Below are 23,593 nucleotides of genomic sequence, written 5' to 3' on the forward strand. Positions count from 1 at the left end.
CTAAAGGAAAAGGTTGTTACATTATCTGCTATTAGTTTGAATTAATTAACCACATTTGATTTTAAATAGGAATATAGAGTTATAAGAAATATTTTAGTGGAATTTGTGTTTGTATAGCAACCGACAGCTACTATGAAAACCTCTGTACAGCCCCGTACCAAGGCCGAAGGGATTGGTCAGAATCACCTAGTAGGAATGTTTAGAACTTAGATAACAGTTTCATGGTTGGATGCAGTGTTTATGTGTAGCCTAGGAGAATGTATTGAGATGTCAGAATGTAGAATTAATGGGAACTGGGGAGAGTGGAATGAAGCAACTTGTAGTTACCCGCCAAGAAACAGCGAATGCAGGTAAAAGGTAACTCCGGCAGGGGGCAACGCGACCACAGACTCATGTACCACCTACCCGAATAATACCCCAGACCCATTTCCAGACCTTTCTAACCTTTACTGCGCAGAATCGGATATGGGAGGAGAGTATGTTAACGATTTTCGGGAGATACTATGTTTATGCATGAATAGTTAATGAATATGTATGAGTAAGTCCTAGATAAGGTGTACGATTTTGAAACTTGGTGTGCGTTGATCGTGAGAGCACTCACTCGCGCACCCGGCCGTTAATAAAGAAGTGTCTGCTTATCTGCATCACATTGATGTTGATAAGTTCTTTATTCCCAGATTTCGGTAACACTTTCTGGCAACCCAGATGGGACTTCGTTGAGAGAGACTGGAGGAGTCGGGGACCTGATCGGTTCCAGCCAGCACTGAGGATTTCTCAGGGATACCCATCGATCCCCGATCCATAAGGCTCTTCGCGACGTTCCCTGGATTTTGGTAAGACACTTCTTGTGTGTAATTGTAGTAAGTGGGTTAGAGTCCCACTAAAGTAAGTGGGTTAGAGTCCCACTGTATATGTCTGCCTATCAGACGTGGCGAAAGCTGCGCAGGGTTGGACAATAGTGGATTGCGGAGACAAGAGAAGCTATATGCTATAGTGTTCTCAAAGGTAGCACCTCTAACAAGAAGTTAGAACTTTTTCATGTGTTATTTTGTGGAATTTTTTTAATTTTCTTTGATTGTATACCGAGTAAGAATTAAGGAGTGTGTAATATTGTGTTATATACCTTTATTTAAGGTAACAATTGTGGAAAAGTGTGAGTGTGGTGAGACGTGCAATTGAGCACAAAGCGAGTGTGGAGTTCGGATCCGCGGATCGAAGTGACAGATTTGAGTGATTGTATATTGTATTGTAAAGTGATTATATTATACCATGGCATCTATGTTAACTCATTTGTTTAAAAGTAAAAGTATGGGTAATCTGGCTGCAAATGACAAAATCCCAAAAATTCTCCATTAGGATGTTTATTGGCACATTGGGGAGATTTACACGATGATCTGCGAAAGAGATGATTGAGTATTGTAATAATTGGTGGCCTCTGTATACACTGGATGATCAGGAAAAGTGGCCCATGAATGGGACACTGAATTATAACACTACTCTGCAGTTAATGCTGTTCTGTAGAAGACAGGGGAAATGGAGTGAAATGCCATATGTAGATTTGTTCTTTTACTTAAGACAGAGAAGGGATTGGCAGAATGAATGCAAGCTAACTAGTGGAGATAATTTGATAATGGCTATAACTTCTGATAATAAGAAAGTGAAAAAATGTTGTTCAACTTGTGAGATTGGAAAGGATTGTTTGAAGAAGAGAATTGTCTCTGAAACTGATGAAGGACCAGAATTAGATACATTCCCTCCTAGGAGAGAAAGGAATCTGGGTCGAGAATATAGGGAACAGGAACAGGTGGAGGAACCAGAAAGTAGTGGAATAGAGGATGTGGAGGAGGGACTGTCCGAGATTGCAATTCGGGACCCTGTTTCCCGAAGAACTCGACAACAGGCACAAACAATAGCTCCCCTGCGACAGGGAGTTGGTAATAATGGGCCAGTGTATGTGAAAGTGCCTTTTTCAGTTATGGACTTGATGGCTTGGAAACAGGCAGCAGGAATTTATAGAGAAGATCCTGAAAGAGTGGGCAGAGTGGTAGATACTATAATCAGAACGCAGAACCCGGACTGGAATGATTTACAGGTGATCCTGAATAATTTGTTGGATGATACAGAAAAGCAGATGGTATTAAAGACTGGCAAAGCACAGGCAGAAGTGGCTGTGTTGAGTGGAACAACAGGTGGAACATTAGAGCAGAATTTCCCATCTGGGGATCCGCAGTGGGATCCAAATAATGTGGGGCACAGAGAAAGACTGAGTCGGTATCAGAAATGGATTTTATATGGAGTTAAACATGCCATGCCTAAATCTTTGAATTGGTCTAAATTATATGAAGTGAGACAAGATAAGAATGAATCTCCCTCAACATTCCTGGAGAGACTGAAGGAAGCTGCCAGAAAATATACTGATTTGAGAGTGGAGACAGAGGCAGCTCAGATACAATTTGCTTTGATTTTTATGAGCCAATCAGCACCAGATATAAGAAAGGAACTCCAGAAACTTGAGGGAGAAGATTCAAGAAGTTTGAATAAAATGCTGGAGGCAGCATGGAAAGTATATTACAACAGAGAAAAAAAAGAAAGAAAAATCAGGAAAAGTAGATTACTGGCCATAATGACAGAGATGACAGGCAGAGGAAGAGGCAGAGGAAAAGGACAAGGGCTCAATGGAAGGGGAGGATTTACGAACTGTGGTAATCGGAATTTTAATACCCCCTTAGGAATAAATCAGTGTGCCTTGTGTAGGGAGGAAGGACACTGGAAAAGGGATTGTCCTAAAAATAGAAATGTTCAGCAGGAGATAGCCAAAGTAATGGTTTTAGATGATTGAAGGGGACCAGAGGGGAACCCAGCTGAGCCTCTGGTTATAATTAAGCTGGGAGAAAAAGAAGTTAAATTTTTAGTGGATACAGGAGCGACATTTTCGGTATTAAATACCTGTAAAGGAAAAATTGGAGCAAAAACAGCCAATATAATAGGAGCAACAGGGAAAGAAGAAAACAGGCCATTCCTGCACCCCCTGGATTTGAAATTTGGAAATAAGATAATTACACATGAATTCTTGTATGTACCAGAATGTCCGGTACCCTTGTTAGGAAGGGATTTGTTATCCAAATTAAATGCACAAATTGTTTTTGAGGAAGGAGAATTTTTCTTGAAAATACCTGAGTCAAAAACGGGAGAAATCTTGATGATACAAGAAAAGGTAAAGGAGCAGGAAATTCCACCAGAGGTGGATTCTGCAGTGATCCTACAGTATGGGAAACAGATATTCCTGGTAAATCAAAACTAGCAGAGCCTGTCAAAATGAACTTAAAGGAAGGAGCAGGGACAGTAAAAATTAAGCAATATCCAATCAAACCAGAAGTTGGACAGGAACTAAAGAAATTGATTGATAAATTTCTGGAGTACAAAATTTTGGAAGAATGTGAATCTGAGTATAATACTCCTATTTTACCAGTCAGAAAACCCTCGGGTGAATATAGGTTAGTGCAAGACCTGAGAGCAGTAAATCGAATAGTTAAGGACATTTATCCTGTAGTAGCAAATCCTTATACGTTGTTAACAGCATCAAAGGACACTTATCAGTGGTTTACAGTGCTTGATTTGAAAGATGCTTTCTTTTGTATACCTTTGGAAAAGGGAAGCAGAAAACTGTTTGCTTTTGAATGGGAAAATCCACAAACTGGGCGAAAGATGCAGTTAACATGGACAAGATTACCCCAAGGATTTAAAACAGTCCAACAATTTTTGGAAACCAGCTGGCAAAGGAGCTTGAAATCTGGAAACAGGACAAATCAAGGCCCAGACATTTACTTTTACAATATGTGGATGACATACTGATTGCTACAGAAGAAAGGTTTACTTGTATACAGGTGACTATTGACCTCTTGAATTTTCTTGGACTAAATGGGTACAAGGTATCCAGGAAGAAAGCCCAAATAGCCCACCAGACTGTGATATATCTGGGCTTCGAGATTTCAAAAGGGCAGCGACAATTAGGAAAATATCACAAAGAAACCATTTGCAGTATACCTGAGCTGAGAAATACTCATGAACTCAGAGCGTTTTTGGGAATGACAGGGTGGTGTCGCCTTTGGATTACAAACTATGGGCTAATAGCTAAACTGTTGTATAAGGCCCAAAAGAATTCTCCCTTTGTATGGGGCCCACAACAGCAAAGGGCTTTTGTAGAGTTAAAACGTGCCTTAATGTCTGCATCTGCTTTGGGACTTCTGGATTTAACCAAAGATTTTCAGTTGTTTGTTCATGAAAGACAATGCCTTGCACTGGGTGTGTTAACTCAGAAGTCAGGAAACTGGAAATGACCGGTCGGATACTTCTCCAAACAACTGGACACAGTGAGTAGAGGGTGGCCAAACTGCCTTCGAGCAGTGGCGGCAACAGTAATGCTCATACAAGAAGCTCGGAAATTGACCTTGCAAAGAACAATAACAGTCTATGTCCCACACATGGTGATAACTGTTTTAGAACAAAAGGGGGGACATTGGCTGTCTCCGAGCCGAATGATGAAGTACCAGATGGTACTGACTGAACAGGATGATGTGATTCTAAAGACAACTAACCTGATAAATCCTGCAGTGTTTTTAAGCTCCATACAGGAAGAAGGACAACTGGAACATGACTGCTTGGCTACTATCGAGTATGTTTATTCCAGTCATGAAGATCTGAAGGATTTACCATTGGAGCAACCAGACTGGGAATTATATACAGATGGAAGCAGCTTTATGGAGCAAGGAGTCCAATACGCTGGATATGCGGTAACAACGGATACCACTGTTATAGAAACAAGAGCACTGGTGCGTACCACCTCAGCCCAGAAAGCAGAACTTACTGCTTTGATTCAAGCCTTAGAATTAAGTAGAGGAAAGAAAGTAAATATCTGGACAGACTCAAAATATGCCTTTGGGGTAGTGCATGTTCTCTGGGCTTTGTGGAAAGCAAGAGGGCTATTGTCCTCTCAAGGATCAAACATTAAGCATCAAAAGGAAATTTTAAAATTATTACAAGCACTTCAGAAACCAGATCAAGTAGCAATCATGCACTGTAAGGCACATCCAATCGGGAACACAAAAGAAATTGCTGGAAATAATTTGGCCGATAAAACGGCAAGAAAGGTAGCAAAGAAACAAACGTTACAGATGGCAGTAATTCCTTCTAAAACAGTAACCCTTCCCAGGGACAAGCCAAGATATTAAGAAGATGACAAATTAGGTCAGTTATTAAATGCTAAGAAAAACCTAGCTGGATGGTGGGTAACTCCTAATGGACAAGTAATAATTCCACCTCTTTTGATGAGACAAGTAATCCAAACAAGACAACAGGAATGTCACCGGGGAGCAGAAGCCTTAGTAACTTCTTTACAGAAACAAGTAGTATCAGTTAAAATGTTAGGATTAGCTAAAATGATAACTTCAAAATGTGAAGTATGTTTGAAAAATAATCCAGTGATTAAGAAAAGAGTCTAAATGGGTAGGTTAAAATCTGGTACAGAACCTGGAGATTATTGGCAAGTAGATTTCTCAGAGTTACCTAGACAAAATGGGTACCAGTACATCCTGGTGGGGGTTGATACTTTTACAGGATGGCCAGAAGCCCTTCCCTGTCACACCACACAACAAAAGAAGTAGTGAAGTGGTTACTACAAGAAGTAATTCCAAGAATTGGAGTTCCTATTGGAATTTCTTCTGACAGGTCCACACTTTGTTGCCAAAATAGTCCAAAGTATTAGCACAGTATTGGGTATTGCTTGGGATTTACATGCGTCCTGGAGGCCACAATCTAGTGGGAAGGTAGAAAGGATGAATCAGACTTTAAAAGGACAAATAAGTAAAATTTGTCAAGAAACTAATCTAAAATGGCCTCAAGCACTTCCATTGACATTACTACAAATTAGAGTACAGCCAAAGAGTGGAACCTCAGTCAGTCCTTATGAATTATTATATGGAAAACCATATAAGTCTCCAGAACCAAATACAAACATACATGTAAAAGGAAAACGAGATGTGTATAACTATTTGCTTTCTCTAGGGAAAACTTTGGCTGCAATTCAGAGTGCAGTAATTTGGAATAAACCTTTATCCCTGGAAAACTCAGTGCATGACTTTCAACCAGGAGACTATGTTTATTTGAAAACGTGGACCTCCGAACCTTTGCAGGAGCGCTGGAGAGGACCTTTCCAGATACTGTTAACCACCTTTACAGCTATCAAGATTGCAGAATCAGATGCTTGGATAATTATACTCAGGTGAAGAAAGCACCTACTCCATGGAAGATTGTTAACCATGACCCAAAGACTTTAAAACTGACTCTGAAACATGTCTAATTTATCATATCAGCTTCTGATTGTTCTTTGGATTTTATGCTGGAAAGTAGTGCTGGTAGGATCATGGGCTGACTTGGTGGATAGAAACAAAAGACAACTAGAAACAGAACAAGTGATTAACATTCCCAAACAAACATTTGAGAAATACTTGATGTTAGGATTGATTAAAGGATTTGCCAATTTGCAGAATGTTACGCAGATTACTGCTTGTTTACCAATACCAAGGACAGTAGGTGAATCTATTCCACAGGGAATTTTAACTATGAATCTGACCAATCTGGAACATAAAAATGAGACCACTTATTGTGAACAAAGGCCAGTAACTCAATGGTATGAACAAGTAAAGGTTATCAAAAAACAGTGGAAGTCGCCAGGTAAAGAAACAGATTGTAAAAAACCTACTGAATTATGATTTTATAACAGGATCCTGACCTAGTGCCATAGCTCAAGTTCTTCTTCCTGGGGGTCCAAATCCCCAGTAGGATGGTGTTCATATGACAAACAACTTAAAACCAATGTGAGCAAAAGTATCATGGAATGGAAGTGTAACAAAAATGGCCAAGGTACGTAATTAGTAGAACAATGGGGCTCTATATGGTCCATGTCCATATTTTCTCAATTTCAGTACATGGCCAGAACTCCTTGGTGTTTTACCTGTGATGGAAAAGATTTTGCAGTTTTACTCTCACTCAATGATAAAGCAACTTCATTTAGAGAGAAGGAGAATAAAATAGTGCCATGGTGGAAATGTGAAAGGGTGTACGATTGCAGCAATGCAGACTTAATAATTCAAAGAATTCCTCCTTTGGCAGCTGCTTTAAAATATGGTTGTTTTTGCCGAGGTCTTAAGAATACTCTCAATTTATCCAGCACATTTACACCCAGGAAAGGAACTCTGTTTAGTTGCAGAAAATCTACCATTCAAAGTCCAGGACATTTAGTTTGGGCATTAAGTGATGGAACCTGGACAACTCATTTACCATTAGATGGTAAGGTAAAACAAATTACTTTAGGCATGCCAACATTGTGCCCGATTTGGAAGAAATCACCATTTAAAGGATCCTTGGAAAGTTTAAAATTAAAACGAACCAAGAGGTCTGATACAAATGATAATACTTGGAACGAACCATCAACAGGAGTAAAAATTGGCTGGGCTCTTGAATCACTTTTGAATCTTACAGCCTCGTATAGAAACAGAGAATGGCTTTATCAGTTAACAGGTCAGGTAGAAAAGTTAATAAACATCACCAAGAAAGGGTTTAAGGAATTGAATATACAGTTACAGGCGACTTCCAAGATGACTTTACAAAATAGAATGGCATTAGATATGCTCCTACTTAAAGAGCACGGGGTATGTGGATATCTCAAGGATAAATTGGACTACTGCTGTATTCATATTCCAAATGTCACTCAAGATGTGGAGCATGATCTGGAGTTACTAGGAAAAACTGAAAAGGAAACAGAATCAATTTGAGAAAATATGTCAGGAGATTGGCTGAGAAAAATTTTTAGCAAATTAGGATGGAATGTAAGCTCTTGGATAATCAAAACTCTGTTTCTGTTACTAATTGTCTTTCTGATGATCATGCTGCTATATGCCTGTCTGAAGAAACAACTTACCAACAGAATTGCAGTTCATCGCATGATCATGAGAGAAGTACCAATTATTCCATGAGGATACAGTCCACCACCAAAATATGCTGAAACAAATGCTATGTAAATAATGTGAAAGTATTGAAATAATTTTCAACACTTTCAAAGGGGGGAAATGTTACATATCTGCTATTAGTTTGAATTAATTAACCATATTTGATTTTAAATAGGAATATAGAGTTATAAGAAATATTTTAGTGGAATTTGTGTTTGTATAGCAACCGACAGCTACTATGAAAACCTCTGTACAGCCCCGTACCAAGGCCGAAGGGATTGGTCAGAATCACCTAGTAGGAATGTTTAGAACTTAGATAACAGTTTCATGGTTGGATGCAGTGTTTATGTGTAGCCTAGGAGAATGTATTGAGATGTCAGAATGTAGAATTAATGGGAACCGGGGAGAGTGGAATGAAGCAACTTGTAGTTACCCGCCAAGAAACAGCGAATGCAGGTAAAAGGTAACTCCGGCAGGGGGCAACGCGACCACAGACTCATGTACCACCTACCCGAATAATACCCCAGACCCATTTCCAGACCTTTCTAACCTTTACTGCGCAGAATCGGATATGGGAGGAGAGTATGTTAACGATTTTCGGGAGATACTATGTTTATGCATGAATAGTTAATGAATATGTATGAGTAAGTCCTAGATAAGGTGTACGATTTTGAAACTTGGTGTGCGTTGATCGTGAGAGCACTCACTCGCGCACCCGGCCGTTAATAAAGAAGTGTCTGCTTATCTGCATCACATTGATGTTGATAAGTTCTTTATTCCCAGATTTCGGTAACAAGGTATTTGTCCTGCTGACAAAGAGGAAGAGGCACTATGTGACACATCAGTGTGCTACCTCACTGTGGCAGGGTCCTCACGCAACACCGACACCACGTTCCTCTCTTAAACCCAGCAGTGCTGCTGCAAGGTCCCTCTGCCACTGCAGGGTCCCTGACAGCACCAGGGACCCTGCTCTGCGCTGCGCCAGCATCTCCTGGGGTGGTCACTGCCTGCAAGGCACCTCGGCCACTGTCCTCTCAAACAGCACACCTCTTCAGGGACATCATGGATTTTACCTAAAAAAAAAAAAAAAAAAAAGCTTTATCTTCCTCACAGACTTTATAATCTTCCCTCATGCGCTTCCGTTGTGGAGAGGAACTTTCTGCCAGGTTTTGGAGAGCAAGCTGTGTTTTGGAGGGGGGTATCCTCCCTCCTCCCAGGAAGCAGGCTGCACGGCACTTTCCGCAGGGGACACCCGCGCTGCCAGGTCCCCTGGCACCTCAGCCACCACCACCGGGGCGCACAAGAGGGGCACGCGGAGCTGTTCTGCTCCTGCCCCCCAACGCGAAGGCAGCCGGTGCAAGCCCCTTGGTCGAGGGACACCGGCCACCACAGCACCCCCACCACACAACTGCCAAGGGCCTGCCCCCCCCGGCATAACCCCTCAGCCCTGACTGGGGGTTGCCCGCTCCTTCAGGCCCTGTGTTCCCTGCCCTACACCCCCCCCCAAGCCCTGCCTCGGGCCCTGTCCCCTGCCTCATGACCCGCACCCAGCCCCGGCGGGGGGGCCGGCCCTGACCGGGGACCTGACCCTGCCGCACGCCACCTCCCGGCCGGGGTCCCCCCGCCGCCCGACGGGCACACCTCACCGCTCACGGCGGGGGCGGCGGGCCGGGGGGGCCAGCGGCCGCGGCGATGAGGGGAGCGCGGGGCCCGCTGCGCGCAGCCAATCGGCGCCCTCAGCGCCTGGTCCGATCTCCCCGGAGCTCTCTTATTGGCCGCTCCCCGCCCGTCGCCTCACGGCGGCGGCCGGCCGCGGCCAATGGGGGGCGGGCGCGCGGGGGGCGGGGCGGGGCCGGGCGGCGAGGGCGCGAGCGGCGGGCGCGGCATGGCGGGGTCCCGGCGGCCGTGAGGGAGCGCGTGCGGGCGGCAGGCGCCATGTCGCCGGTGTGGTCGCTGGGCGCGGGGCTGCTGCTGCTGCTGCTGTGGGTGAGGCACCGGGGGCTGGAGGCCGTGCTGGTGCACCACCGCTGGGTCTTCGTCTGCCTCTTCCTCCTGCCGCTCTCCATCCTCTTCGACGTCTACTACCAGCTGCGCGCCTGGGCCGTCTGGCGCCTGCACAGCGCCCCGCGGCAGCACGCCCAGCGCGTCCGCCACATCCAGGCGCAGGTGAGGCCCGGCCGGAGCCCCGCACCCCCACCGCCGGGCCGGGGGGCGGCTCCGCGGGAGCCTGGCCCTCGCCCCCCCCCCCCCCCCCCCCCCCCCCCGCCGTGCCCGCCCGGGGCCTGGCGGCGCGGCCCTGAGCCCGGGGCGGCAGCCGGAGCCGGGGGTGGGGGGTGGTGTTTGCCAGCCGGCGGGGGTCTCGGCCCTTCAGGGGTTTGTTTGGTTGTTTCCCGTTGAAACTCTGCTCCAAGTTGCGGCGCCAACCGCTGGCAGGTCCCCGCAGCGGCTGTGGGGCCGCTGGGCTGCAGGCTGCTCCGTGGCGAGCGCTGTGCATGGCCGGGGCGCCCGTCTGTACCGTGAAAATGTTGGTCTGCTAACGGTGGGCTCGGTACCGCCCTTTAATACCCCTTACATCCCGCTTCTCAGCCTTGTTAGTTCCGAGAGATGATCAAAGGGGAGCCAAAACTTTTCCTCCTCCACCCAGAAACGCAGGTGGCTTTCGTGTTGCTGCGCTCTCTGGTATTTGTGGCAGTTCTGTCACGTCTTCTTCTGTTTTCTTCTGTGACTCTCGTGTCCGTTGCAGATACGGGTGGATATTAATGTGCACGGAGTTATTCTTTGAGGATTCGAGGTTGGGGGTTTTATCACCAGCTGTAGTAGCGGTTGAGCTTTGAAGAAAATGCTATATAATTGAGGTTTGTTCTCCAGATGTTAACCATTGCGGCTTTGCAAAATTAGGGGATCATGTGTTTGGCTTACACGTTCTCAGTCTCAACTTTTCTCTCTTAGCCTGTTCATTTGCAGGCTCAGACTGTTTTTTGTGTGTTTCAGAGGAGGCATTGCTTATTAACCTTCACAGAACTAAGATTATTTATGATGGTGATAATACCTCCCTTAGCACATAGCTTTTCCTGTGGATTTTTAAAACTCCTTGTTAGTTTCTTGCTAGTTTTCTGAATCCTGTCTCCAAAAAAACCCCAAAAGCCTCAAGGTATTAGAAATGCTTCCGTTATATAACTAGACTCCTCTGGTGGTATTTTACTTAGAAGTTCAGAGGTCTGCAGAGAGACTTCCAAAGTGTCGCTGCTCAACTTAGAGACATCCAGGCATTGTTACTTGCAGGTAACGTGCATGTAGAGGAGTAACAGTATTTCTGAATGTTTTTTCACAGTGAAGGAAGAGTGTTTCTGATACATATTACTGACAACATGTGCACCTGACAGTGTCAGTTCACTTGTTACCTCTTGCAGGTTCGGGAATGGAAAAACGAAGGCAGCAAAAGATACATGTGCACTGGCCGGCCTGGCTGGTTGACTGTATCACTTCGTGTTGGGAAGTATAAGAAGATTCATAAGAACATCATGATCAACTTAATGGATGTTCTGGAAGTGGACACTGAAAGACAGGTAACAAAGTCATCACAAAGCTTTTATAATAATGAAGTTTACAGCTTTTTCTACTGTATCTGTAGCTGAAGAGGCAATTAGATTCCATAAAGAACAAAGGATTTTTGTAGCAAGTAGACCTGTCAAATTTCAGGTTTTACAATGTGTGCTTGGATCATTCCATCAAAAAAACCCAGCATATGGAATTGCTTAGCTTTTATGTGCTGAAGTCTAAAAGACCAGATTGATTTATGGTTCTGGGGACTGAGCAACAAGATGTTGAGGCAGAGGAGGAATCACTAAATAGTTTCAACTATTTTTAGTAGCGCTCTTAGGAAAGTAAGTCTCTGAATTCTGATAACAGATGGAAGTACAATCCAGTTAGCCGTATGTTGTCATTGTTAATGGTGAACACTTAATTTATGGTTGGGGGTGGTGGTGGTGGGGGTTTTTTGTTTTTGTTTTTCAGGTTGTTTGTGTAGAACCTTTGGTGACCATGGGCCAGTTGACTGCACACCTGAATCCCATGGGCTGGACTATTCCAGTGGTACCAGAGCTTGATGATCTTACAGTAGGTAAGGGTCATTGTGATGATGAGAGACTCACTGATTTTGCTGCATTTTCATTAGCTTTTTATGCAGTAACGTTGCATTATTTTGAAGGCTTTAGAAATATTCTGTTGAACCTTATGTTCTGTTGTGGTATTTATAGGCACTTAACCCTTTTTTTTTTTTTTTTTTTTCTTTTTTTAAAATAGTCTTGAAAGTCTTGCCCAGAGCTTAAAAGTGGGGTTTTGTTCTCATAAAACCACCTGCATTTTGGAGTGTGTTTCATTAGATTTGTTATGTGCTCTCTTGGCAAGGTGGCCTGATCATGGGAACTGGCATTGAGTCTTCGTCTCATATCTATGGACTTTTTCAACACACCTGTGTGGCCTATGAACTTGTTCTTGCTGATGGAAGCCTTGTGAGATGTTCACCAGTAAGACAAAATGTTATTTTGCTATCATTTACAATGTCGTTGACAGTTGTCAGTATGGATATATGATTTGGTATGACATACTTTTTGCAGACTGAAAATTCAGACCTATTTTATGCAGTGCCTTGGTCTTGTGGTACTCTGGGTTTCCTGGTTGCAGCAGAAATACAAATGATTCCTGCCAAGAAATATGTCAAAATACATTATAAGCCTGTGAGAGGACTGCAGAAGATTTGTGAAAAGTTTACTGAAGAATCTAAGAAAAAGGAGAACAGTTTTGTGGAAGGACTTCTGTATTCTTTGGAAGAAGCAGTCATCATGACAGGAGTCTTGACTGATGAAGCTGAGCAAAGCAAGGTAACTAAAGTGAAGTTACTCACAAAGTAAAAAAAAAATGCCCCCAAAGTTTAACTGAAGCTATACTGTATGCCAATATAAAACCAGAATCATTATAAGATTGGAACAGCCTCTTAATGTGGGACTAAAAGTTAGATCTGTCCATCAGAATACTTTAGACTGCAGCTCTTTGCTACTATCATGCAGTCTGTAGTCTAAATCTCTTCAATCGATAAGAAATGACCCACTGATTTCATTATTCTAGCAAATAATTTAGTCTACAGCCTTTTCATTCCAGCACCTAAGGAGGAAGAGAATTATCTTTTCTCATGTACAGAACAGTGCTGTTTTAAATCGCAGTTAATTCAGAGTAACTCTTTCCCAGCAAGCTTTTAATACAGTTAATATTAGTATAACACATGAGGGACATTTACAGGAGAGACGTACTAACTGTTCACTGCAACCCTCAACCTGGATGTTTCTCCTCTGTCATAATGTGACTTTGGAGTAATGATGGTTTGAGAGATCAGTATTTTAGGAATCCAGTTCTGTCACATTCATGGGCTCTTGGCTGGCTTGTAACAAGCAAGCCTTAGCAAGCCTTCTTTAATTTAAACCTTAATGACAAGAAAGGTAAGAAGATGACATGCATGTGGAGAAATGAAGGCTCCCTTGATCTCTTGTGACAATCTTACTCAGACTGTCACATTGATTCTTCACAGTAAAGGAATTTGGGGACATACTTAATGTTGTCTAGTAAGGTGTAACTGTTATCTGTGTTGGTGTTTACTAGTGAATGCACGTTTTCTTGTAGATAAACAGAATTGGCAACTACTACAAGCCGTGGTTCTTTAAGCATGTGGAGAAGTATTTGAAAGCTGACACAACCGGAGTAGAATACATCCCGGCTAGACATTATTACCATAGACATACACGCAGTATCTTCTGGGAGCTCCAGGTAAGACCAGTTCCAAAATTAAAATAAAATCTGCAGGAAGGTACTCTGCTTTTTCGCACTGTAGGTACAATGTACCTGCCTCCCCTTAGCAACACTTCTTTCATGGCGGAAAAAACCAGTGAAGTTCATGGCAAATTTGTAAGCCCTGCATTTGGGCAAGACAAATCCAAAGGCACTTGTTTATATATAAGGCATTGTATCATAACCTCCTAAATTCTTAGTGCTTTTCTGAATTTAGACCGTAAGTACATATTTCAGCATTAAGCTTTTAGACCTACTAAGTGAATTTCAAAGGCAGGTGATGGAAAAAACGTGAATGTGAAATTACAGCTGAAAATTTACCCTGCCTAAACACAGAATAGTAATTATGCAGTAAGGTCATTTGAATTTCATAAAAGTATTTGTGACGTGCATTTACGCAAGACTTCATTTGGCATTCTAAAAGATACCCATTGCTGCATTTTGAATGTCTGGAGTGAGATACTGGATCCTTTCAGTTCCCAGAGAAGTTAAACAGGAGTTGGCTGTGCAGGAAGTACTTTAAATTTTACAGCTTTAAAATTCCTGGAAGAACTGATCTTGTATGCGTTTCTTCTTGCAAGAGTTCTGTAAGTTTAGCTTCTTATGCACTCCTTCCTTAGCTGTTTTAAGATAATAGCCTGTTGTTCTCTGAACTTCATTCTCTAAAAGTGTTTGGGGCTGTGTGTTGTGATTCATATGACTGAAAATCAGTCGTCATAACTAAGGGAGGTTTAGGCAGGGCTGTGTACCTAAGTTCAGTCCAGGCCTCTCCTGTTTGTTCATATTTGTATTACAGTAGTTTAGCAAAAGTATCAGCAGTTAGATGTATTGAAAATCTGGCTTAATATTGCTCTGACAATTCTGAAGTATTGTCTTTTGGTTCACTTGCACAATCTTAAGTCAAACTTCTTCTTTCCTTTTTAAAGGATATCATTCCTTTTGGCAATAACCCCATTTTCCGTTACCTGTTTGGCTGGATGGTTCCTCCAAAAATCTCTTTGTTGAAACTCACCCAAGGAGAAGCTATTCGAAAGCTGTATGAGCAACACCATGTTGTACAGGACATGTTGGTGCCAATGAAGAGCCTTGAAAAATCTATCCAAACCTTCCACGCTGACCTTAACGTAAGAACACAGGTTTTTAAAATGCAGCGAATCTTGGACTGTGTATAATAATAACTGACTGTTGATCATAAGGCATAATAATCTGCTTCTGTAAAAGGTCGTTGTATCCTGGGGAGTACTGTGCTTTGCGAGTTTATGATGCAAGGCTGTAGAAGAAGTGAGCACAGCTTTCTAGGAAAAAAAAAGATTTAAAAAAATTAGATTCAAACTTCAGTAGAAGGCCAACACTTCTAGAAGATTTTTATCACTTGGTAAAACTTAAAACTGATTTTTCTTTCACCTGAAATGACTAGTGGTCTCACTAAACCACAACTGTAGGACTTAATTTCCCTTTCTTGCTTTTCTGATTTTATTTTAGCTAGTATAAGAAGTACAAACTTGGCAATTTCCATTTTGGACTGGCCTGGAAAAGAAAACTCTTTTTACTCAGATTATATGTTCAGTTGCTTAGGGATCAGGGATGGGTTTGGTTTGTTGGTTTTTTTCATTTCAGGTATTTAAGCAGGAGGAGGTGTAATTCTAGCAGGACACAGTGCATTTTCTGAGCCTTTCAATCTATTTGTTTTAGGGTCATTAGAAAGTGCAGATAAGAACCACAACAAGACAGCTGGAAAGGAAGAGCTGTGTAGGTTTCAGTTGCAAATGGGGAAGAAGTCCCCTTAACTCTTCATTGTGTTACCTTTTATTAAGAGAAATCTTAAAGGATTGTTTTGTTAAAAGTAAGTGATAAAGCACTTTCTTACTTCTGCAGGTGTACCCTCTTTGGTTATGTCCTTTCATGTTGCCCAATAATCCTGGCATGGTCCACCCGAAAGGGGATGAAACAGAACTCTACGTGGATATAGGAGCTTATGGAGAGCCCAAAAGGAAACAATTTGAAGCCAGGGCTTCAATGAGGCAAATGGAGAAGTTTGTAAGAAGTGTGCATGGGTAAGGGTCCCACTCCTTAGAACAGTAATAATGCCATGTAATTTACACTCGTGTGGTTTAATCCCAGTTACTTAATCCCACGGCACTTCAATGTTACAATAATTTAACAACCGCAATCATTGAAAAGTAGTTTTAATTAGTAATTTTGATGTTACAATTTTTAGTTATGATTTCGCTTTTATTATTTGATTGCAAAACCAACCAAATGAACGAGTGCAGTGGTGAAGTTCTTGCAATGCGTTTGGGAGCTTCAGGTCCCCTAGGCATCCTTTCAGCTCCAGGCTGCTCTGGGAGTCGAGCCTCTGCTGCAACAAAATACATCCATGCACCCAGGTGCGGAAAGACCTCAGCAGGTCTGTGCATAACCCAGTTGCGGTGCAGAGGTGGTGGCAGCGTGGGTCGGTGGCCACTCTCAGCCAGGCTGGCTAGCCCAGCCCTCAGGAAGGCAGCCGCTGAGCTCGCATACTGACTTGTTTCAGGCCGGTTCAGAGCAAGTGCTGTTTTGGCCACAGTCCTTTCGGGAATCCCACAGGCTGTTAAAGTTTGGACAGCTTCCCTGCCTGCCTGCCCTTGGGACTGCTGTGGTGCCTGCAGTCCTTGCAGCATCGTGCTGCAGCTCTGCCTCGTCCTTGCGCCGGTGTGTCCTTGCACAGCCAGGCCAGCCTTGACTCTCCCCCGCAGTCCCTGTGCGGTGGTGGGAGTCTTTCCTCCCTCACAACTTGTGCTTCCATAGCTTCCTTTTCCCTGCCCCAATTCTTCTTACATAGGACCACAGTAGGCGTGAGATATGTACCCACCATCTGCCACAGGCTCCTGCCAGCCTTGTTTGCTGTAGTAGTGTCGGTGGAGAAGCAGTTACAGGCTTGTTTCTCAGGAACAAAAACCAACTACAAGGTATTTTTACACCATCAGTGTAGTTTATCCACATTTCTGTTTTGACCTGCTTCTCAGTCTAACACTGATTACACCCCATGTGGCTGAGTAACAACAGTGAATCTGCTTCAAGATGACTTGGAGAGTGTAAATGACTTTTAGCTGCAATAAGGATCTGCCAGAGAACAAAGCAACCAAAAGTGAACTTTAAGCTTTTTTTAATTAACTTGAAATTAAGCTTATAATTTAAACCTTTTTACTAGCAAAGTTTTGTCTCTTCTCTACCTGTCACAAAGAAATGAACAATGGATAAATGCTTAATCTTACACTTCCGTAATCACACACAACAATAGAGCTTTTATGTAACAGTTTGTTTTACTGCTGTAGTGTCATGCAGCTGCATTTTAGGAGAGCACAGTATGGATGTAAGGGAGAGTCAACAGCTAAGTAGGGATTTCATTTATTTTTGTAAACGGACCTTTGTTACACTTTGCTTCATTTGCACTACAAATTTATCTTCTTGGCCTGGTCTGATCTGGCAGACTTTTGCCTTCCTGGTTATATTGTAATGTACAGTTCAAAGGAACTGTTAAAAAGTCAAAGAACATATTGCTACATGTGCCGTGAATGCATGTTGTAACACAGGCTACTGTGACACGCGGTGACTGCACCTCCATGGATCATGAGAAAGCGTGCAGGAAAAATACTTCTCATTTTTGGAAGCTGGAATGAAAAGGTTTTTAATGGGAGAAAAAGGAAAGCAGGCTTTCAAAAGCAGTTAGAAAAGTATTTGTCAGGGAGGATTTAGGTTATATGTGGGTTCTGGTGTAAGGGGCGGGACTCTTGGTTTGGGGGAACTTTTGAAGTTCTCTCTAGACTTGTGTTTCTGTGAACGCAAGTTGTTGGAATACAAGTTGTCAGAAGGTTTGGCTGCCCATGGTTCGGATGTCCAAACAGGAACCACTGCTTTATACACATTTTTTAGTCCTTCTTTTCTCTTTGTAGTAGCAAAACTAATGAAAGTATCAATACACTGGTGGCTAAAGAAGTGTTCTGAACCATATGTTAAAAGCAACAGTTATTTTAATTGATTTCTTTCCCCATCTTCCCCTTCACCAAAATGACTGTAGCAGCATTCTGCTGTTTTCACCGGTACATGTTACTTCCTCTTGGAAAAGAGATCACAGTAAAGTTAAATCCACAAAATAATTGGCTGAGTGTCCCAGCGTAACCCACATGAGCAATTATGTTTGCTTGGTTTTATAAAGCATTTTTCGTGGGGGTTTTTGGTGAATATTTGCTATTCATACCTTGCCCTGTTTTGTTTGTTTGGTTTTTTTTAAATATTTTGTTTCAAGTCTTGTGGTGCAATTAGTATTGAATCTCTGTCTCTATTGATTTTTTTTTTTTTTTTTCCCTCCTCTTCAGTTTCCAGATGCTGTATGCAGATTGCTATATGACCCGTGAGGAGTTCTGGGATATGTTTGATGGTTCGTTATACCACAAGCTGAGGGAGCAAATGAATTGCAAGGATGCCTTTCCAGAAGTGTATGACAAAATCTGCAAAGCTGCGAGGCACTGAGCCTGGATGATCTAATCAAGCAATCAGGGAAAGATTAATTTACCTATAGCTAGTCAGTATATCCTTTTAAAAAAAAAAGCTTTATTGCTCTCCAAATAAGCTTATTCTTGTTGATGTTTAAAGGTATGAATTCCTGCTTTATAAATTTATGTTTAGTATTTCTTCGTATGCTTTAAAACCAATTTTCCAAACTCAAAGTGATTGTTTTTAAGAACTCTTTAAGTGCTAGCCTTTGTATCTAATGTAGTGACATAGATGAATTCATCTATTTCCAAGCAGAAGCAAAATAACTGGAAAGGATGAAGATACCGGAGTTACACCAGCTGTGTACTATAGATATTTAACATTACTTTTGGAAATGATAGGGAGGACTCAGAAATAGGTGCCAAAGCTGAACGCATTGTCAAATGAATCACGATGTTAAAAACATTTGCCTCCGGTCAGTAAGCAGTAGAACAGATTAGCCATGGTACTGTCATCTTTGGCTGTTGTGTGGAACCAGGCTGCTTGGTTTACACGGTCCTGCAACCGCAGCAGAGCAGTTAAAACTCCCTAACAGCGGCTTCAGTTTCAAAACGAAGCATGGAGGTGTGAGGAAAATGCTTTTTACTTGTGCCTATCAGATTTGTAATGATTTTGATTATAAAGGGTAAGTGGATGTAGGTTTTAGGTCCTTTGTCATTGGCTAACAGTGCATTGGGCTTTTGCCCCAAAATGTCAACGTTCTGGCTTTGTAGACTACTGAAAAGAATGCTGCTATTTCATATAGCCAAGCTTTAATTTCAGTTTTTACTCGTTGTGGGTCAGTTTATGTGGATTTTTTTGGGTTTTGGGGGTTTGGGGGCGTTTTGCTTGTGGCTTGATTTTAGTGCCTTATAAATACTGAGTTGGAGGAAGACGTGGGTTGTTTCACACCCTTCTGTCCTGGCCAGTAGGAGAAGGAAGTCAAGGCTTTGTTTATACGATATTTTTTAAAGCAAGTGGCCATGGATAAGAAGAACTCTTGTGAATCCTGATACGCACAGGCTTTGGTTCTGACTCAAGTGACATTTTTGCTTTTCGTTTTTAGCTGGATTAGATTGATAGGCTTTGTAAAAGGACTGTTTCAGTCACCTGGAGAGGAAATCAACAGCAAGTACTGTTCACTTCCCCCTCCTGCTGCTTGCTGGTGAAAATGGCACAGTCGTGGACTTCATGCAGTCAAGTGTTGAAGTGTGGAAATGTTTTGAACCGAAGCCCATGTCTTGTCCAAGCAGTACTTAAAACTGTTAACTTGAAACTTTACTGAGCTTGAGGGAAAAGAAAGTCTTTTTATTGAGGCTTGTGTAGGGGGTAACATGAAGAACTTTTTAAACAGTTACCAGTGGGAGGCGGTGTGGTTTTTATATGCGTGCTAAACCAATGATTTTATTTATTGATAGATGGATGTTTATGGTCCAGATGAAACCAATGATAAAGCAGTAACAAGAATAAGCTTGGCCTGTTTACTCAGTGATGCATGCTGGGCAAATCGTGTGCAAATAAGGTACCCCTGAAAATGCCACGCAGGGGACTGGTAGCAGGGGCAGCCCGCCAAGGGGAGACGCAGCTGGTGCAGAGCACCTGCAGTGCTGCCCAAGCCGCGGAGCCAGGTGGGAGGTGGAGGTGCGTCAGTGATCCAGGAGTGTCTGCTACGCTGTTCCAGGCTTCGGGGTACACAGGGAGGCAAACGCTGATGCTCAGGGTGTAACCAGCCTTCCTGCCCCTGTGAGGGAGGTGACACAAGAGCTGTGTCCTTGTCCCTGGGGCTAGGCGATGATTCAGCCCAGGGCTTGTACGATAATCTGCACAGAGCAAGAATGGGTCTGGTTAGCTTTTAAAGGGTGATGTTAAACAGCTAGAGGATATGCAAATACTTTTACTTAGGCTGTGTTTCTCTCACTTATGTACTGATGATCTTTAGGTATGCACTGTATTTGTTTTTTCACTTTTTAATTTATTGGCAAAGTTTGTATGACGTGATTGGGTACTGTAACTGTATCAGTCATGCACATGCATAATTGCTGTTGCTCTTGATTTTCGGTTGTACGGGCTGTTTAAAATAAAGATCTAGCCAGCTTCGAAGTGGTGTCCTTGGCTGGTGATTACCTACTTTTCAGCAGCTGTGTTTACCCTTTCTGGTGCTTACTGTGTTGTTACAAATGGTCGGCAATTACTGGGAAGTGCTGCTGCCTGGGTGAGAGACTAGAGGCATGGTGAGGTGGCTGGGAGATGAGGGCCCTGGCACCTCAGACAGCTTTGAAGGAATCTCTTTGAAGTTTGTGAGACTACACTTACCTCTGCCCAGAGACACACCTGTACAAAACAAACACTCTAGCAGAGCCTTAACCCTTCAGTTATGCCCCACTAACTCCACATGGCCTCATGATGCCAATTATCCTGGTGGGTTGGGGGTTTTTTTCACCTCTCACCTCATTCTTTCCCTGTGGTATTTTGTCCAAGAAAGACAAACCGCATTTTGGATTTGGGTGCTGTAGCCATTGACGCAGAGAGCTACTTCATTCTTCTCACCTTCCCCCTTTGAACGAGCAGTCACAGAAGCGAGGGTGAAGATTCTGTGCTCTTCAGCTCAGGGAGTCCTACATCTGTTTCCTTGGAAAATGCCTTCACAGCAGCTCCGTAGGCTTAGTCAGAGGCAAGCCTGCCCCTCCCTTGGCCACAGCTGGTGCATCCTCTCCCAGTGCTCTCTTCCCAAGGAGAAGTCCCAGGCTTTCTCCTGAAATCTGGGCTGCCAAATGCCTCAGCCCCACTGAAACTGCAGCTCAGGTGCCAAAGCCCTGCAGCCCTTTAATCACGTTTGGTGTTGGCCCTGGCTTACCACAGCCCTCGCCTGTCACCCCAGCGGTGTTCCTGCTGCCTGCCCTCGCCCCCGTCACTGCTCTGGCTTTTCCCTTCAGAGACTTACCTCCTCCCTTGCTTGCCTTTCTAGAACAATAATCAGGATTTCCTTAAATCAGTGCAATTTTACCTGTGTTCAATTATCTTCCCCACCAAAGGATAACTGTAGATTAATTAGCATACTTAATCAACCACAACTAACATGTAATTACACCTAGATTTAATTATTCCAGTCTGGTCTAAACACTAGAATGAGACTTCATAAAGCTTAATTCTTAAGTGAACCAGTGTACTCCCAGTACATTTTTATGGCCATTCCTTGTTACCACTGACACAGCTCTGTTAATTTCAGTTTCTCCATCGCCTCTATGTTTTAATATCCTACAAAATTTGGAAAGATGACACTAAATTCCCCCTGTTTCTCTCCAGCTGCTTATAAACATTCACACTGCTAATTCAAGTGAAGCTGTATGTTCTTGTCAGTGGCTTGTCAGCCACCGTTGCATGAGCTGAGGGCTCCTGGTGGGTCTCTCTGCTCCCCTGAGGTTCCCCCAGTTTGGGAAACCCCCGGTGCGCTGCGCTGGAGCACTCCACCGCCTCATGCTGCTCACCTTGGTGACTGGTACAACAGTATTTAGTTTGTCTTAACCAAACCAAGCCTATATTGCAGGGGAGGGAGGAGAAGAGACACTAATCGGTGTTAGCCCGGACAAGCAGTTCTTCTCATCGCAGCGGTCTATAAAGAACTCGATGAGCTCTGCAGGCTTGAGCATGCTCACCAGTCACCCACTGCTAGCTGTAGTGAAGGGCTGCCGTGTCACAGCCTCCCCACTGAAATGCAAACTGTCCAGTTCCCCAGCAATTACGAAGATATCTTCATGTTTGACCTCTGTCAAGTTGCCTGTTCCCCACTCGGCTGGATAAAGGAGAGAAGCCATGTGGAAGCCTGCTCCTCATCCCTAGCCAAGGTGGACTGTTTCAGACTAAAGCTTTCCCTGTCTGCTTTGAGCCCTTTAGGCTTTGTTCTGGTTCTCCGTGGGGAAGCTGCCAAGATGAATACAGCTCCACGAATGGGTATTAAGGGAAGGGCTCCTACCTGCACTGCTTCTGCAACGTGCTGCTGATGCTGCTAAAGTAAAAACTGGCTTTCAAGCAGCAGAATATGACTTCCCGGGAGGATACAAGGAGCTCCTCGCACCTGAAAGGACTCAAACCCAGCAGCCCTCATCCATGAAGTGCATCCACTTGCTTGCAGCTGATGCAGAGCAAAACTAATAGGAAGGGTTGTCTGAGCATCCCTTGAAAAGGGCAAAGGCCTGAGGATGCAGGCAGATAACGTGGTTGTTGCTGAGCTCCTGCCCCTCTGCTGAGCACCAGCCAAGCTCAGCCGCCTCGGGGCAGTGCGTGCTCAGCGGCAGGTGCTCAGGTGCTGCTGTGCACAGGGGGCACCTTTCCCATGACCTGGCAGGACATGGTGCCATGGGCCTTTATTCACCATTCACTCTTCAGTAACCTGTTCTGGGCAAGAACAGCAGCACCCAGAGAAGGACTTACCTCCTCTATAAAAGATGGGTGTCTGGCCAAGTCACCCAAGTTTCCTTGATAATCACTGGGGAGAGAAAAGCACCCCCTGAGGTCAGTCTGCCCTTCTATCACAGCCAGCCACCCGATGTGGGATTTCTGCCAAGGGCTGCTCTATTCGGAAGACTCACCAGCTGCCTGAAGCTCAGGAGGACTGCCTGCCCTTGCTTTGGCTCCAAAGACTTTTGTCCTCTCCCAGGGGTGCCAGTAATGCATTGGGAATGGTCATGGAGGAAGCTCAGAGCCTGACCGTTCCCGCATCCCTCTCACTGCTGTGCCCGTTCACTCACTTCGTTCACAGTAAAGAAGCGGTAGGACTTTCTGTTGAATCTCTTGGTGGATGACCAGAATGGAAGTTGGCTGGTTTCTCAGCAGGCTTTGCGTTGTAGGACCCTGTAGGAACCTGTAGAACCCCACTGCATACTGTGCAGAAGAAAAGATGTTATGTTTCAGTTTGCTCATAAAAAGAGCTGCACAACATTGGAGAGCTGCCCATCCATCCACCCATTCATCCACTCATCCATCGGTTCCCCTGGAGCCTAATGCATCCCCACCCTGGGCACCCGCTGCACCACCAGGGATGCCAGTTCCACCCTGGAGTGCTCCCAGCCTGACCTGGGTGTCCTGGACCATCATGGGCAAAAAGTCCCCATGCAAGAAGCTGCTTCCCAGTAGGCACAGACAATCTGGGAGGTGAGGAGAGCTACACCGCTAAGCCCAGCTCTCCCCACACATCGGGGCAAGGCTGGCCAGAGGCCTCACCTGGCTGCCCATGTCCCTAGGGA

The 23,593-nt window shown here is 43.9% G+C and overlaps 2 protein-coding genes and 1 long non-coding RNA gene across 3 annotated transcripts; 2 read left to right on the forward strand and 1 right to left on the reverse strand.

Moving 5' to 3' along the window:
- The first annotated feature begins 1,405 nt into the window (after positions 1 to 1,405).
- Positions 1,406 to 8,783, forward strand: LOC119155766. Its single transcript, XM_037404774.1, has 2 exons — positions 1,406 to 4,829; positions 6,061 to 8,783. The coding sequence occupies exon 1, from the start codon at positions 1,406 to 1,408 to the stop codon at positions 2,837 to 2,839; it is 1,434 nt and encodes a 477-aa protein (XP_037260671.1). The 3' UTR covers positions 2,840 to 4,829; positions 6,061 to 8,783.
- On the reverse strand, positions 6,922 to 9,702 carry LOC119155767. The gene is made up of 3 exons (XR_005106834.1): positions 9,551 to 9,702; positions 7,976 to 9,076; positions 6,922 to 7,009 (listed from the first exon to the last, which is right to left on the reverse strand). It is a non-coding gene; the product is annotated as an uncharacterized LOC119155767 (long non-coding RNA).
- A 145-nt stretch (positions 9,703 to 9,847) lies between these two features.
- Positions 9,848 to 20,453, forward strand: DHCR24 (24-dehydrocholesterol reductase). Its single transcript, XM_037404459.1, has 9 exons — positions 9,848 to 10,169; positions 11,414 to 11,569; positions 12,018 to 12,123; positions 12,411 to 12,529; positions 12,620 to 12,883; positions 13,677 to 13,820; positions 14,768 to 14,965; positions 15,717 to 15,895; positions 18,197 to 20,453. The coding sequence occupies exons 1-9, from the start codon at positions 9,939 to 9,941 to the stop codon at positions 18,348 to 18,350; spliced, it is 1,551 nt and encodes a 516-aa protein (XP_037260356.1). The 5' UTR covers positions 9,848 to 9,938; the 3' UTR covers positions 18,351 to 20,453.
- The last annotated feature ends 3,140 nt before the right edge of the window (positions 20,454 to 23,593 follow it).

Source organism: Falco rusticolus, chromosome 11 (assembly GCF_015220075.1).
Source record: "Falco rusticolus isolate bFalRus1 chromosome 11, bFalRus1.pri, whole genome shotgun sequence".
NCBI lineage: Eukaryota > Metazoa > Chordata > Aves > Falconiformes > Falconidae > Falco > Falco rusticolus.

What these genes read in the sequence shown, in the direction of transcription:
- LOC119155766 (XM_037404774.1), top strand. Translation starts at nt 1,406, where the DNA reads ATGATTGAGTATTGTAATAATTGGTGGCCTCTGTATACACTGGATGAT.
- DHCR24 (XM_037404459.1), top strand. Translation starts at nt 9,939, where the DNA reads ATGTCGCCGGTGTGGTCGCTGGGCGCGGGGCTGCTGCTGCTGCTGCTG. An exon ending in GCTTGATGATCTTACAGTAG is followed by an intron (nt 12,124 to 12,410) that starts GTAAGGGTCATT and finishes TCTCTTGGCAAG; the next exon opens with GTGGCCTGATCATGGGAACT. An exon ending in CCTTCCACGCTGACCTTAAC is followed by an intron (nt 14,966 to 15,716) that starts GTAAGAACACAG and finishes TTACTTCTGCAG; the next exon opens with GTGTACCCTCTTTGGTTATG.